Genomic DNA, 15,686 nt, shown 5'->3' with positions numbered 1-15,686 from the left:
GCTGCTCCAAATAGTGCAATAACCATAAACATAATTTTTTTTATTTGTCTTTTTTTTACTTTGCTACTGTAATTTATAGTGCCCAGTGCTATTAGTCTAGCTGTGTTGGGGACTGGTGTGCTGCTCCTAGTAGTTCCCCCCCAGCACCACCAGAGATCACTTTTGTTTTATTATTATTTTTTTTTTCATCTATCTTATTAGATATTAGATATAGATATTTAGATATTTATTTAGACATTCTGTCTAAAAATAGTAATTCCGTGTCCAGAAACATCACGCGAGTGACGTTTTTCCACCAGCAATACTACATCCACTACTGTATACTTTGCCATTGCAGGCCTTGTTGCCACTGTCTTTTTCAAGTGCCACCTAGCTGTGTGAGCTTTTGCACATTCTGTCTAAAAATAACAATAATAGTTCCATGTCCAGAAACATCACCCAAGTTGTTGTTGTTTTGTAAAAATAAAAGAAATGCCAGGCAAAGGCAGGCCGCCACGCAGAGGCACTAGGGGCCGTGCTGCTATGATATCCTGTGGCCCTAGGAAATCGACCAGTGTTCCGATGGCACTTACCCTGAACTCCAAAAATGCTGAAGAGGTAGTTGACTGGCTTACACAGCACACCCCATCCTCTACCGTTTCTAACTTTGCCACAACATCCTCATCCTCCTCTGCTATGGGCACCCCACCTACCACTTCCTCCACCATCCTCGCCCCTTCTTCACTGTCAGAGGAGTTGTTTTCACATGAGTTTGTTGAACTGAGTGATGCGCAACCATTATTGCCAGAAGAAGATGAAGGAGATGAGGACGTTACACCAGATATCACAATTCAGGCAGGCAACACAACAGAGATGGACATAAGGTGTGATGAGGTCCCCGCTGCTGCTGTCTTCTGTGAGCTGTCAGAAGAAATTGATGCATCTGAGGAGAATGATGATGAGGAGATTGATGTTTTGTGGGTGCCCACAAGAAGAGAGCAAGAGGAGGATAGTTCAGATGGAGAGACGGAGAGTCAGAGAGGCAGGAGGAGAATAAGACTTAGAAGAAGCAGGGACAGCTCGCAGGGAACAGTAGGGCAACAACATGAATTGGCACCTGTGGTCAGCCAGCCAACGCACCCGCCAACTTCTACTGTTACTGCTAGAAAGCCCACATCAAAAGGCTCAGCAGTGTGGCATTTTTTTAATGTGTGTGCCTCTGACAAAAGCGCTGTAATTTGCAATGAGTGCAGTCAGAAACTGAGTCTTGGGAAGCCCAACACCCACTTAGGTACAACTGCTATGCAAAGGCACATGAACGCCAAACACAAAGCACTATGGGAGCAACACCTCAAAGGCAGCAGCCAAACGCTAAGCCACCCTCCTTCTGCTCCAGCATCTTACTGCGCTACCTCTGCTGTCCTTGACCCATCTCAACCACCCTCCACTCCGCCTTCCACCTTGACCACCAGTTCCTGCTCATCTGCCCCCAGCCAAGTTTCTGTGAGGGCCATGTTTGAGCGTAAGAAACCAATGCCTCAGAGTCATCCCCTTGCCCGGCGTCTGACAGCTGGATTGTCTGCACTCTTAGCCCGCCAGCTTTTACCATACCAGCTGGTGGACTCTGAGGCTTTCCACCAATTTGTAGCAATTGGGACACCGCAGTGGAAGGTACCCAGCCGCAATTTTTTTTCACAGAAGGGAACCACACCTGTACCAGCATGTGCAGAGCCAAATCACTGCATCTCTGTCATTTAGTGTTGGGGCAAAGGTCCATATGACTACTGACACATGGTCCTCCAAGCATGGTCGGGGCAGGTATGTCACCTACACTGCCCACTGGGTGAACCTGGTGATGGCTGGGAAGCAGGGAATGCGTGGTTCAACAGTGGAGTTGGTATCACCACCACGGGTTGCATGTGGGTCTGCCACCACCTCTACTCCTCCTCCTTTGCTCTCTAACTCGTCTTCGAACTCGTCTTCTAACTTGGCTTCTTCCTCGGCTTCTTCCTCCTCTGCTGCTGTGTCCTCCTCCACACCTGTGCACCCCCAGCTCCCCATAGGCTATTCGACGTGCCAGGTACGTCGTTGTCATGCTGTCTTGGGAATGACGTGCCTGGAAAGCAGAAACCATACCGGATCTGCACTCCTGTCATCTCTGCACTCACAGGCTGATCGGTGGCTGACCCCACACCAACTGAAAATCGAAAAAGTGGTGTGTGACAATGGAAGCAATCTGTTGGCAGCACTGAGACTGGGCAATTTAACACATGTGCCCTGCATGGCACATGTTTTAAATTTGATAGTCCAACGGTTTGTCTCGAAGTACCCAGGATTGCAGGACATTCTCAGGCAGTCCAGGAAGGTGTCTGGCCATTTCAGACGTTCCTAAACAGCCATGGCTCGCCTTGCTGACATTCAGCGGCAGCACAAGTTGCCAGTCAGGCGTTTAATTTGCGACAGCCAGACTCGCTGGAATTCCACGCTAATGATGTTTGAACATTTGCTGCAACAACAAAGAGCCGTCAATGAATACCTATTTGACCTGGGTGGTAGGACTGGATTTTTTCCCCCCGTTACTGGGTGCTTATGCGCGACGCCTGCAGGCTGATGCGCCCTTTTCACGAGGTCACAAATATGGTTAGTCGCACCGAAGGCACCATCAGCGACCTAATACCCTTTGCTTTTTTTCTTGAGCGTGCCGTGCGATGAGTGACAGATGACGCTGTAGACCAGCGTGACCAAGAGGATGATTTTTGGGCAGAATCACCAGAACGTTCCCAGGCACCTGCTGCAATGCAGGGAGAGGTGTCAGAAGTGGAGTCAGAGGAGGAAGGTGGCTTTGTGGAGGAGGAAGACCAACAGGAGCAGGCTTCCCAGGGGGCTTGTGGTCACCTTTTGGGGAGCCCTGGTCTTGTACGTGGCTGGGGGAGGAGACGGTGGTGGATGAGGACGTAGTCCTTGATAACGAGGAAGGGGAGATGGATACCTCTGCATCCAACCTTGTGAGAATGGGGTCTTTCATGCTGTCATGCCTGTTGAAGGACCCCCGTATCAAGAGGCTTAAAGGAACAGTAACACCAAAAAATAAAAGAGCTTTAAAGTAATAAAAATATAATGCACTGTTGCCCTGCACTGGTAAAACTGGTGTGTTTGCTACAGTAACACTACTATAATTTATATAATAACCTGCTGCGTAGCCACGGGGGCAGCCATTCAAGCTGGAAAAAAGGAGAAAAGGCACAGGTTACATAGCAGATAACAGATAAGTTCTGTAAAATACAATAGTGTTTTATCTGTTATCTGCTATGAGCCTGTGCCTTTTCTCCTTTGAATGGCTGCCTCCATGGCTACATAGCAGCTTATTTATATAAATTATAGTAGACTTTCTGAAGTAAACACACAACTTTTACCAGTGCAGGGCAGTAGCACATTATATTTTAGTTACTTTTATACACTTTCATTTTTTGGTGTTACTGTTCCTTTAAGGAGAAGGACCTGTACTGGGTGGCAACGCTACTAGACCCTCGATACAAGCATAAAGTGGCAGAAATGTTACCAACGTACCACAAGTCCGAAAGGATGCTGCATTTCCAAACCAGCCTGCAAAACATGTTGTACAATGCTTTTAAGGGTGATGTCACTCCACATGCCAGGGGCAGAGGTGCCGGTAATCCTCCCACGAGCACACCTGCAAGGACAATGCACTTTGGCCACTCCAACGTCAGACATGCAAAGTTTTTTCAGTCCAAGGCAGCGCCAGGACCCTTCTGGATCCACCCTCAGAGAACGCCTCGACCGGCAGGTAGCGGACTACCTGGCATTAACTGCAGATATTGACACTCTGAGGAGCGATGAACCCCTGGACTACTGGGTGCGCAGGCTTGATCTGTGGCCAGAGCTGTCACAATTTGCCATAAATCTCTTGTCTTGCCCTGCCTCAAGTGTCCTCTCAGAAAGGACCTTCAGTGCAGCAGGAGGGATTGTAACTGAGAAGAGAACTCGCCTAGGTCACAAAAGTGTTGATTACCTGACCTTTATTAAAATGAATGAGGCATGGATCTCGGAGGGTTACTGCATGCCGGAAGACTTGTTCTGACTGCCCATGCAGCTGTCCTTCTCTGCACGCCGCTTGACACCACACACAGCTGTCCTTTAGCATCCTCCTCCACCACCGTACAAACTAGGGTGCAAATCCTACTGGTTTAATTTTAAGCCAAACTTTTTGGACAGGTAAATCCTGAATTTTTCTGTCTTCTGTGCTTGGCACGCTATCTTCATTTTTTTGAAAGGTTCTGTCTGGAGCATAGTTGTGATACCATTTATCTAACATATTTTTTCTGTCCTCTGGGCTTCAGTGGCTGCAACAACAAAAATACAAACTTTTTCAACATTTATCTAACATATTTTTTCTGTCCTCTCCTCTGTGCTTCAGTGGCTGCAACAACAAAAAAACATAATTTTTCAGGAATGTACACATTCCTGATTTTTCAGGGTTCTACAACAGCAGCAAAATCGTATCTTTTATGGTCACCACAGGTGATCAATAAAGTAGGACAAAACTGGGCCCACACTGCAGAATCAGTGTTTTTTGGTTCACGTCACTGTACATTGAATTACCTCTGCCTGACCGTGCGCACAAGCACGGTGACTGCTAAACACACCACTACAGAAATATACCCACCGACAGGTGACAAGCAACTAGTAAAAACTATTATTCGCTCACTTGACGGTATCATTAAAGCTTTTTGCGTTTTTTTTTTCGTTCAGTAAACGCAGCGTTTTGTCTTTGCATGTGAACCGGCAGTAACCTTTACACGACTTGATTGGCATGTAGACGCCAGACGTTTTAAAGCAGTTTATTACACAAGTTTAGGAATGTAGTGTGATTTGTGCCCTTTACAGCACAAAACGCAACGCTGTGTCAACAACGTATTTTTGAGAGACATTTTTGCCCTTGTCCAGGTCGTGGCACCCTTTAATCAACTTTAAAATCAGTTTTCTGGCCAGAAATGGCTTTTCTAGGTTTTAAAGTTCGCCTTCCCATTGAAGTCTATGGGGTTCGCAAAGTTTGCGAACGTTCGCACTTTTCGGTGAAAGTTCACGAACGGGTTTGTGAACATTTTTTTGGAGGTTCGCTACATCCCTATTGGGGAATGCCCTGCCGGGGGATGTTGGGTAGGGGGTTCCTCAAGGTGAGGGGGTTGGGGAATGCCCTGCCGGGGGATGTTGGGTAGGGGGTTCCTCAAGGTGAGGGGGTTGGGGAATGCCCTGCCTGGGGATGTTGGGTAGGGGGTTCCTCAAGGTGAGGGGGTTGGGGAATGCCCTTCCAGGGGATGTTGAGTATGGGGTTTCTCACGGTGAGGGCAGTGAGGGGGTTGAGGAATGCCCTGCCGGGGAATGTTGGGTAGGGGGTTCCTCAAGGTGAGGGGGTTGGGGAATGCCCTGCCGGGGGATGTTGGGTAGAGGGTTCCTCACGGTGAGGGCAGTGAGGTTGGGGAATGCCCTGCCGGGGGATGTTCGGTAGGGGGTTCCTCACGGTGAGGGCAGTGAGGGGGTTGGGGAATGCCCTGCCGGGGGATGTTGGGTAGGGGGTTCCTCACGGTGAGGGCAGTGAGGGGGTTGGGGAATGCCCTGCCGGGGGATGTTATTGCCCTGGCTTTATGTTTAGGGTCATTGTCCTGCTGGAAGGGGAACCTCCGCCCCAGTCTCAAGTCTTTTTTGCAGACTCCAAGAGGTTTTTTTCCAAGATTGCCCTGTATTTGGCTCCATCCATCTTCCCATCAACTCTGAGCAGCTTCCCTGTCCCTGCTGAAGAGAAGCCCCCCCAGAGCATGATGCTGCCCCCCCATATGTGACAGTGGGGATGGTGTGTTCAGAGTGATGTGCAGTGTTAGTTTTCCGCCACACATAGCGTTTTGCATTTTGGCCAAAAAGTTCCATTTTGGTCTCATCTGACCAGAGCCCCTTTTCCCACATGTTTGCTGTGTCCCACACATGGCTTGTGGCAAACTGCAAATGGGACTTCTTATGGTTTTCTGTTAACAATGGCTTTCTTCTTGCCACTCTTCCATAAAGGCCAACTTTGTGCAGTGCACGACTAATAGTTGTCGGACAGATTCCCCCCCCGAGCTGTAGATCTCTGCAGCCCCCCCAGAGTCACCATGGGCCTCTTGGCTGCATTTCTGATCAGCACTCTCCTTGTTCAGCCTGTGAGTTTAGGGGGACGGCCGTGCCTTGGTAGGGTTAGAGTTGTGCCATACTCCTTCCATTTCTGAATGATCGGTGGAACAGTGCTCTGTGGGATGTTCAAGGCTTTGGAAATCTTTTTGTAGCCTAAGCCCGCTTTAAATTTCTCAATAACTTTACCCCTGTCCTGTCTGGTGTGTTCTTTGGACTTCATGGTGTTGTTGCTCCCAATATTCTCTTAGACACCCTCTGAGGCCGCCACAGAGCAGCTGTATTTGTACTGACATTAGATTACACACAGGGGCACTCTATTTAGTCATTAGCACTCATCAGGCAATGTCTATGGGCAACTGACTGCACTCAGACCAAAGGGGGCTGAATAATTACGCACACCCCACTTTGCAGTTATTTATTTGTAAAAAATGTTTGGAATCATGTATGATTTTCGTTCCACTTCTCACGTGTACCCCACTTTGTATTGGTCTTTCACGTGGAATTCCAATAAAATTGATTCATGTTTGTGGCTGTAATGTGACAAAATGTGGAAAAGTTCAAGGGGGCCGAATACTTTTGCAAGCCACTGTAACTCCTCACTAGATGTAATCCGTCTCACTCTACTCAACTGGGTATATGGAAGACCTTTAAATACACCCAGGGGGTGACAATAAAATAGTATTACAGTCAGTAGGTTTCTAGTGCATGGTAGTCATAATTTCATTATTTACAATTTTAACTTTAACGTCTAAAAACGCTAATTCCTGCTCGGATTGTTCCGATGTGAATTTAATGCTACCATGCACCTGATTTAGCTCTTGTACCATTAATGCAAACTGTTCTGCTGTTCCATTCCAAAACAAGAAAATGTCATCCACATAGCGCCAATAATAGCGAATGCGCTCATTCCAATTTTTATTACTTAAAATGTTTTTTATAGACTTTGTAATGGTTTATTGTAGGAAACTGTGTATAATTGGTTTTTAAATGTGATACTTTGTATTTATGGTTATATGTTTTACAGATTATGAAGTGTAAAGGACTCCTATGAAGGGGATTGTTGATTCACATAATTGAATGGCTGCTTGGGACTGTTTTGCATTGCAGCCGTGATGGGGTTAATGGGTCACATGGTAGTGTCACATGGTTTGTTAAGGTATTTAGTAAGTAAATTGTTCTCTTGTGTGTATTGCACCTGAAGAAGGGGCCACCCCCGAAAGCTTGTGCCGTTTGTCCATTTCTGCAAATAAATGATTTAAAGGCATTGCCGACAGACTGGAGTGCTTCTTCCCCTTTGCAAAGATACATGGAAAAAAGGGAGCGGCTGTGGAAGTTAAGCACCCTCTGAGAACATGTATGTAAGTGGTGTGCTAAAGATTTTTGTTTACATGTTGTTCTGTGTCAGGAAAGCAGCCTTATGTTAAAAAAAGACAAACGTCCATCACGTTCAACCATAATGCCTATATATAACCTGCCTAACTGCTAGTTGCCCCAGAGGAAGGCAAAAACCCCATCTGAAGCCTCTCTAACTTGCCCCAGAGGGGAAAAAATTCCTTCCTGACTCCAAGATGGCAATCGGACCAGTCCCTGGGGCAACTTGTACTGAGCTATCCCCCCTACCCCTGTATTCCCTCACTTGTACTGAGAGCTATCCCCCCTACCCCTGTATTCCCTCACTTGTACTGAGAGCTATCCCCCCTACCCCTGTATTCCCTCACTTGTACTGAGAGCTATCTCCCCTACCCCTGTATTCCCTCACTTGTACTGAGAGCTATCCCCCCTACCCCTGTATTCCCTCACTTGTACTGAGAGCTATCTCCCATAACCCTGTATTCCCTCACTTGTACTGAGAGCTATCCCCCCTACCCCTGTATTCCCTCACTTGTACTGAGAGCTATCCCCCCTACCCCTGTATTCCCTCACTTGTACTGAGAGCTATCTCCCATACCCCTGTATTCCCTCACTTGTACTGAGAGCTATCTCCCATACCCCTGTATTCCCTCACTTGTACTGAGAGCTATCTCCCATACCCCTGTATTCCCTCACTTGTACTGAGAGCTATCTCCCATACCCCTGTATTCCCTCACTTGTACTGAGAGCTATCCCCCCTACCCCTGTATTCCCTCACTTGTACTGAGAGCTATCTCCCCTACCCCTGTATTCCCTCACTTGTACTGAGAGCTATCCCCCCCCTACCCCTGTATTCCCTCACTTGTACTGAGAGCTATCTCCCATACCCCTGTATTCCCTCACTTGTACTGAGAGCTATCCCCCCTACCCCTGTATTCCCTCACTTGTACTGAGAGCTATCCCCCCTACCCCTGTATTCCCTCACTTGTACTGAGAGCTATCCCCCCTACCCCTGTATTCCCTCACTTGTACTGAGAGCTATCTCCCATACCCCTGTATTCCCTCACTTGTACTGAGAGCTATCTCCCCTACCACTGTATTCCCTCACTTGTACTGAGAGCTATCCCCCCTACCCCTGTATTCCCTCACTTGTACTGAGAACTATCTCCCATACCCCTGTATTCCCTCACTTGTACTGAGAGCTATCTCCCATACCCCTGTATTCCCTCACTTGTACTGAGAGCTATCTCCCATACCCCTGTATTTCCTCACTTGTACTGAGAGCTATCTCCCCTCCCCTTGCCCTTGCAGCTGCTGCCTGGCATTGCTTGCTACAGCCAAGTTTATTATCTACAAGGACTCCAAGCTCCTTCTCCATTATGGATTTGCCTAGTGCAGTCCCATTAAGGGTATACGGGGCTTGCATATTTTTACATCCCAGGTGCATGACCTTACATTTATCCACATTAAATCTCATCTGCCACTTAGCTGCCCAGATTGCCAGTTGGTCAAGATCCTGCTGCAGGGATGTCACATCCTGGATAGAATTGACTGGTCTGCAGAGTTTTGTGTCATCTGCAAACACTGATACATTACTCATAATACCCTCCCCTAAGTCATTTATGAACAAATTAAACAAAAGTGGACCCAGTACAGAACCCTGAGGGACCCCACTGAGAACCTTACTCCAAGTAGAGAATGTGCCATTAACAACCACCCTCTGTACCCGATCCTGTAGCCAGTTTTCTATCCATGTGCAAACGACTTCACTAAGACCAATAGACCTTAGCTTAGAAAGCAGTCGTTTGTGGGGAACGGTATCAAATGCTTTGGCAAAATCCAAATAGATTATATCTACTGCATCCCCACTGTCCAGCTTCTTACTTACCTCATCATAAAAAGCAATTAAATTGGTCTGACATGACCTGTCCTTCATAAAGCCATGCTGATTACTGCTCATAATGCCATTCTCCACTACATAATTTTGTATGTGATTTCTTAACAAGCCTTCAAATAACTTGCCCACCACGGATGTCAAACTTACAGGCCTATAATTGCCATGCTGAGATCTTACTCCTGTTTTAAATATAGGAATGACATTCGCCTTCTTCCAATCCGTAGGTACCATACCTGATGTTTATATAACTATTAATAATATCGCTCTCCTTTAATGCAGAAATTATAACTATAGAAGCTGTGTGTGTGTTTAAGTAAAGCTGCTTGGAATGCCCTGTGCATTAAATAAACATTTATCATTGTACCCAGTAGGGATGAGTGAATTTGTCCTGTTTTGCTTTGCGAAAAAATTTACAAAACTGCTGGGAAATTTACAAAATGGGCAAAATCAGTGAAATGCGGCCACTGCTCGACTTTTTTGATGTGCCCAACTTATTTTTACTTATTCGATGTGACTGACGTGCCCGTCACTTATCTGACAGAACTGCAAATTTTTTTGACGCAACTGCAAGGTTTTTTTTACATGATCGTGACTTTTTCCTTACTTGCCAAATTTTTGAAACACCACAATTTTGCGGCAGGATTTTAAAAAATTTGCCAATGCCAAAATGCGTTACTATCACAGAAAATTCACGCTTGGCAAAAATAATTGCTCATTACTAGTTAAAAAACATTTCAAATATCATAATTACCTCTGCATTAGATGTCCACTGAATATCCGCATAGTTAAAAAGAACAAATGAAATGGTCCCATCTGTGATGAGAACAACCTGGAACGTATTCACCTAGAAAAGAGATAATAGTGGTGAGGTCCCATATTGAGAAACAGTAGAAATAGAGCAGACATATTCCACAATTGTGACAGCGCTGATGCATTAAAAGAAATCATGTAAAGTCATTTTGCAGGCTTGGAGTTTGCTGGGTATTATATACAGTAGTTTCTAGCATTTGGATTCATAATGTATAAATTATATATATAGGGACCCTTTGGGCTAATATGCCCCTATGGCTTTAAACCCTACCATCTCCTATTTCACCTTGTTACTAGAAAAAGACCCATGTTTCTAGTTATTAGCATTCTGTGCCTAATTGGTTTATAGGTAGGCCACTCCCTTGGCACGCTAATATAGTGTTTAGCAAAGGGGTGGATCTTCCTCTTTGGCTGCATCTGTTGATCCAGGTGGAAGTTCCACTGAGTCCGGGTTATGTCTAGCTCTAGTGAAGTCAGGGAACAAGGACCCCGTGAATGAGGAGTAGTAAGAATCAGGATAATATCTATAAAAGCACTTTCTAGGAAAGTTAGATAGAGAGTCTAGTTAGAAAGAGCAGTTTCTGGCTCCAACCAGGAGAGATAGCTGGAGTATTCTCCTATCCAGGCACTGTTGCCTTAGTGTAGGGCCGCAGTTAAAACACAGGTATCCACTTAGTACTTATCCCTGAACCACCATCGGCTGTTTGGGATCCGTGACCGCTAAGGTGCACATCCTAAGGATACAGGATACTTATCCAGACTACTCCCCATGGTGGTGCCGTGCTGTTTGCCTGCCTTTACCCTGCTCACGCTCGGCTGAGGTGGGATAAACCCACTGTGCCCACTCTGCTGTGCCTTTACCTGCATAATCCATATTGTATTGCATAATCCTGTGGGATTATGCATCTGGGAAAATCGGGGAATATCTGGGAAATCAGTTCTGTTCTGTTTTACCGCAAAAGAACCTTCTGGAATGCATTCTTTCATTTACTTTGCACACAGCCTAAGTGAGTTGTAGTTACATAGGGTTGAAAAAAGACCAGAGTCCATCAAATTCAACCCATCCAAGTAAACCCAGCACCCACACCTACCAATCTATACACTCACATACATAAACTATATATACAACCACTAATACTAACTGTAGATATTAGTATCACAATAGCCTTGGATATTCTGCTTGTTCAAGAACTCATCCAGGCCCCTCTTATAGGCATTAACAGAATCTGCCATTACCCCATCACTAGGAAGGGCATTCCCCAACCTCACTGCCCTCACCGTGAGGAACCCCCTACCCAACATCCCCCGGCAGGACATTCCCCAACCTCACTGCCCTCACCGTGAGGAACCCCCTACCCAACATTCCCAGGCAGGACATTCCCCAACCTCACTGCCCTCACCGTGAGGAACCCCCTACCCAACATCCCCCGGCAGGGCATTCCCCAACCCCCACACTGCCCTCACCGTGAGGAACCCCCTACCCAACATCCCCCGGCAGGGCATTCCCCCAACCCCCTCACCGTGAGGAACCCCCTACCCAACATCCCCCGGCAGGGCATTCCCCAACCCCCTCACTGCCCTCACCGTGAGGAACCCCCTACTCAACATCCCCCGGCAGGGCATTCCCCAACCCCCTCACTGCCCTCACCGTGAGGAACCCCCTACCCAACATCCCCTGGCAGGGCATTCCCCAACCCCCTCACTGCCCTCCCCGTGAAGAACCCCCTACCCAACATCCCCCGGCAGGACATTCCCCAACCTCACTGCCCTCACCGTGAGGAACCCCCTACCCAACATCCCCCTGCAGGGCATTCCCCAACCCCCTCACTGCCCTCACCGTGAAAAACCACCTACGCTGCTTCAAATGGAAGCTCCGTTCCTCTAATCTAAAGTGGTGACCTTTGGTGCGTTGATCGTTTTTATGGGAAAAAAGAACATCCCCCATCTGCCTATAATCCCCTCTAATGTACTTGTACAGAGTAATCATGTCCCCTCGCAAGCGCCTCTTTTCCAGCGAAAACAACCCCAACCCTGACAGTCTAACCTCATAGTTTAACCCTTCCATCTCCTTCACCAGTTTAGTTGCAGTCTCTGCACTCTCTCCAGCTCATTAATATCTGGAGCCCGAAACTGCCCCCCATACTCAAGGTGAGGCCTTACCAGGGACCTATAAAGGGGCAAAATTATGTTTCATCCCTTGAGTCAATGCCCTTTTTTATACAAGACAGCATTTTATTTGCTTTAGTAGCCACAGAATGACACTGCCTGGAATTAGACAACTTGTTATCTACAAAAACCCCCAGATCCTTCTCCATTAAGGATACCCCCCACACACTACCATTCAGTAGATAGTTCGCGTTTATATTATTCTACCAAAGGGCAGAACTTTACACTTATCAACATTGAACCTCATTCCCCAGTTTGCTGCCCAGTTTTCCAGCCAAATCGCTCTGCAAAGCGGCACATCCTGCATGGAACTTATAGTTTTGCACAGTTTTGTGTCATCAGCAAAAATAGAAACCGTACTGTCTATGCCCACCTCCAGGTCATTAATAAACAAGTTAAAAAGTAAAGGCCCAAGGACTGACCCCTGTGGTACCCACTAACCACACTGGTCCAATTAGAAAAGGTTCCATTTACCCCACTCTGTGTAATCTATCCTTCAGCCAGTTCTCTATCCAATTACAAATATTATGTTCCAGGCCAATATTCCTTAATTTGATTATTAAACTTCTGTGAGGTACTGTAGTTGCCCTACACACCCCTTGTTTTTTTCATATAGCGAAAGCCCATCCTGTGTGTTAGAGTCCCATGTACCCCATGCTCTAAAATCTATCTAGCTGGTCAGGTCTGTATTCACAGCCAAGAAGGGTTTACATGTATGCACTCCCAATATAGGGGGAGATGGCCCGGCTGAGAAATGAGTATCCACATAAAGAAATGGAGCACTAATTGGGACTTAGTTGCCCTGAGTTGACTCAAACTTTTCATCTGCAGTTTTTTAAATGGGCGCTTAACCTTGTATAAATTCACTCCATATATTGTGCCGGGGTGTTTCAAATATAACTACTCTCCCTACATACTGTGCCGGGGCTATTTTAGCCTGCCTGGGCAAGGGGTGATATTAACTCTAACTATGAAGGTGCGGAACCTTCTCTAACCCATATGTCGGCTGAGCAACGGCTGATAAGCGCCCCCTGTGAACAGTGCAGTGCAGGGCTTTTTTGGTTACTTTGAAACTGCAATAGTTCTATATGAAACCTGTTCACTTGATACTTTGCATGAGTGACTCCTCTCAGCCCTTCTCTCCATTTTATAATTGATCAATTTATGACTAAGCCTGATGGTTCTCTATTGTCTTTGGTAACCGATTCTGTAATCTAATCATTAGTCATGAGCAAATCTGTCCTGTTTCACTGAAAAATTTGCAAGTCTTTTAAAAGATATTTGGAGAACGGTGAAAAATTTGCAAAGTGGTGAAAATGTTTTGTGTCCAAAAAAATTGGCAGACATCCAAAACTTTCTGTGTTCGTCATTTTTTTTTACATTTGTGCAACAATATTTTTGTTGTGTGAATTTTTTCGCCCATTTCACAAAACCATCCGCCAAAAGCGAAATGCAGAAATTCCCCACAAATCCATGCCTGGCAAATTTTTTCACCCATGACTATTGGGCATTTGATTTGAATGCGCTCATATTTGTAGGGGCACCTGCAAACTCTACACATGGCTATTGGCTGAAACTGTATTGCATTGCTTTATGGGATATTTACAAGGATGTTTCATTTCATGACACTGTATATACTGCACACTGATGGCATCACAGTTTTTCTTTGGAGATGTCCAGCTTTGAGATTTAAGCTAAGATGAAGCTACCAAACTCCCCTTTGCCAGTATTAAATAGCAGAACATTTATTGAGATTATGATGCAGAATAGCTTTGAGAAATAACATAAAAGTGATACCTGACTGGCATTTCCTTGATACTGTGGCACCTTGTCCCATGTCGCTATAAACACCCACTGGGCAGAGAACCCTAAACCTGGAAAGTAGGTGTTGATGTCTTGCGTTGCGTTTGCCAGGAGGCTGGGATCAGCGCTCTGCCGGTAGTAAATGTTACCAGATATTGCGGTAGAAATGGCTGCATAAAACGGGACAATAGAGGGTCGACTGAAATCCAGGTATCCTCTGTTGTACAGCTAGAACAGAAAGACAATCATTTATGAAACCCTCGTATTTGTAATCAGTGGGGCTTTAGTTGGAAAAAGATTAGTGATCTCAAGCTATTTTATTTTCTTACTCCAAATACATTAAAGTCAGTGGTGATTTTTCCCACTCCTATCATGCAACTTTTTATATATTTGTGCACCCGTTTTTTTATGCGCAAATTTTTTCTCCGAATACATTAAAATCAATGGGCATTTTTTCTTGCCAATTTTTTTTTCATGTGGCAAATGTGAAATTTTGTGGCAAATCCCTGTCTAGTGTAAAAATTTGCTCATCGCCAACAAAAATTTTAACTAGTGTAATATGGCTCTCCAGAACCCACTGACTAAAACAAGAGGCACGTATTTGCCAGACTAGAAGCCTGGAGACTCAGCTTTGGGATCTCTGAAGTTGCTCTGCTCAGGAAAGAGACCAGAAGCCCCAGATGCCCTTTCCCATCTTTTTCCCTAAGCAACATCAGAACCCTTCTCTGTTTTCCTTCTGAAAGAAAATCTGCCTGTACAGTTACTGACCAGCAGGTGGTGCTGTTACAAAATTTCATTGCATTGGCAGTTAATAAACACTTAAAATAAATAATGAAGCAAATTGCAAAAGTGCTTAGAAAAGCACCCTGGGCAAGTTATCATTACTTCTTTTTAAGGTTTACTTATCCTTTAAAGGTCTATTGGAAGTGCCAGAAGATAACAGTGCAGGGGTATAGCACTTGCCAATGCAGTTTCCAGACAATGTGCCCCAGTCGGGTATCCGTTCCACCCAGTTTAATTACAGCTTAATATCATGAAGCCAAAATGGCACAATAAGCAAGATGGCTGACACAGTACTGGGAATAAGCATTCTCATTGGTCACTTCTCTTGCATCAGTAATGGAATATTTGGTTAACTATTTAAGAGAAATGTGTTGTGCAGTGGGACACTTTTATGCAGGGTCGGACTGGGGGGGGTGAAGGGCCCACTGGGGCCCGCACCCATAGCCTCCCCCCAGGGGTCCCCTTAACCCCCCTCCCTGGGCCCCCACCCGACATCCTTCCCCGAGCGCATAAATTTGACATGTTGGGGCAGGAGCGGTCGGGCAGGGGGAGCGCTGCAAGGTTCGGGTCTGGGATTTTTCCCGGTGTCCCGTCGGCCCAGTCTGACCCGGCTTTTATGGAGGGTTTATATTCCCTTTAAATGGTAACTGCAGTTGCTGCTTTTACCCCAGGGTATCTGTGTATGTTTCCAGAACAATCAATGAGTAGTATATAT

The 15,686-nt window shown here is 46.0% G+C and overlaps 1 protein-coding gene across 50 annotated transcripts in view; it reads right to left on the bottom strand.

Annotated features, from left to right (window-relative positions):
- The window catches only part of LOC108645188 (putative GPI-anchored protein pfl2), a 232,587-nt gene that overhangs the window by 37,348 nt on the left and 179,553 nt on the right, over positions 1-15,686 (bottom strand). For all 50 annotated transcript variants that reach the window (XM_031905270.1, XM_031905271.1, XM_031905268.1 and 47 more), the window contains 2 exons: positions 14,183-14,416; positions 10,161-10,253 (listed from right to left, as the gene is read on the bottom strand). In XM_031905270.1, coding sequence (XP_031761130.1) covers positions 10,161-10,253; positions 14,183-14,416 — 327 coding nt within the window. The remainder of the gene's footprint in view (positions 1-10,160; positions 10,254-14,182; positions 14,417-15,686) is intronic.

Source organism: Xenopus tropicalis, chromosome 7 (assembly GCF_000004195.4).
Source record: "Xenopus tropicalis strain Nigerian chromosome 7, UCB_Xtro_10.0, whole genome shotgun sequence".
Lineage (NCBI taxonomy): Eukaryota > Metazoa > Chordata > Amphibia > Anura > Pipidae > Xenopus > Xenopus tropicalis.
Note: the sequence above shows the minus strand (reverse complement) of the source record. Positions and strands in the feature narration are given on the sequence as shown.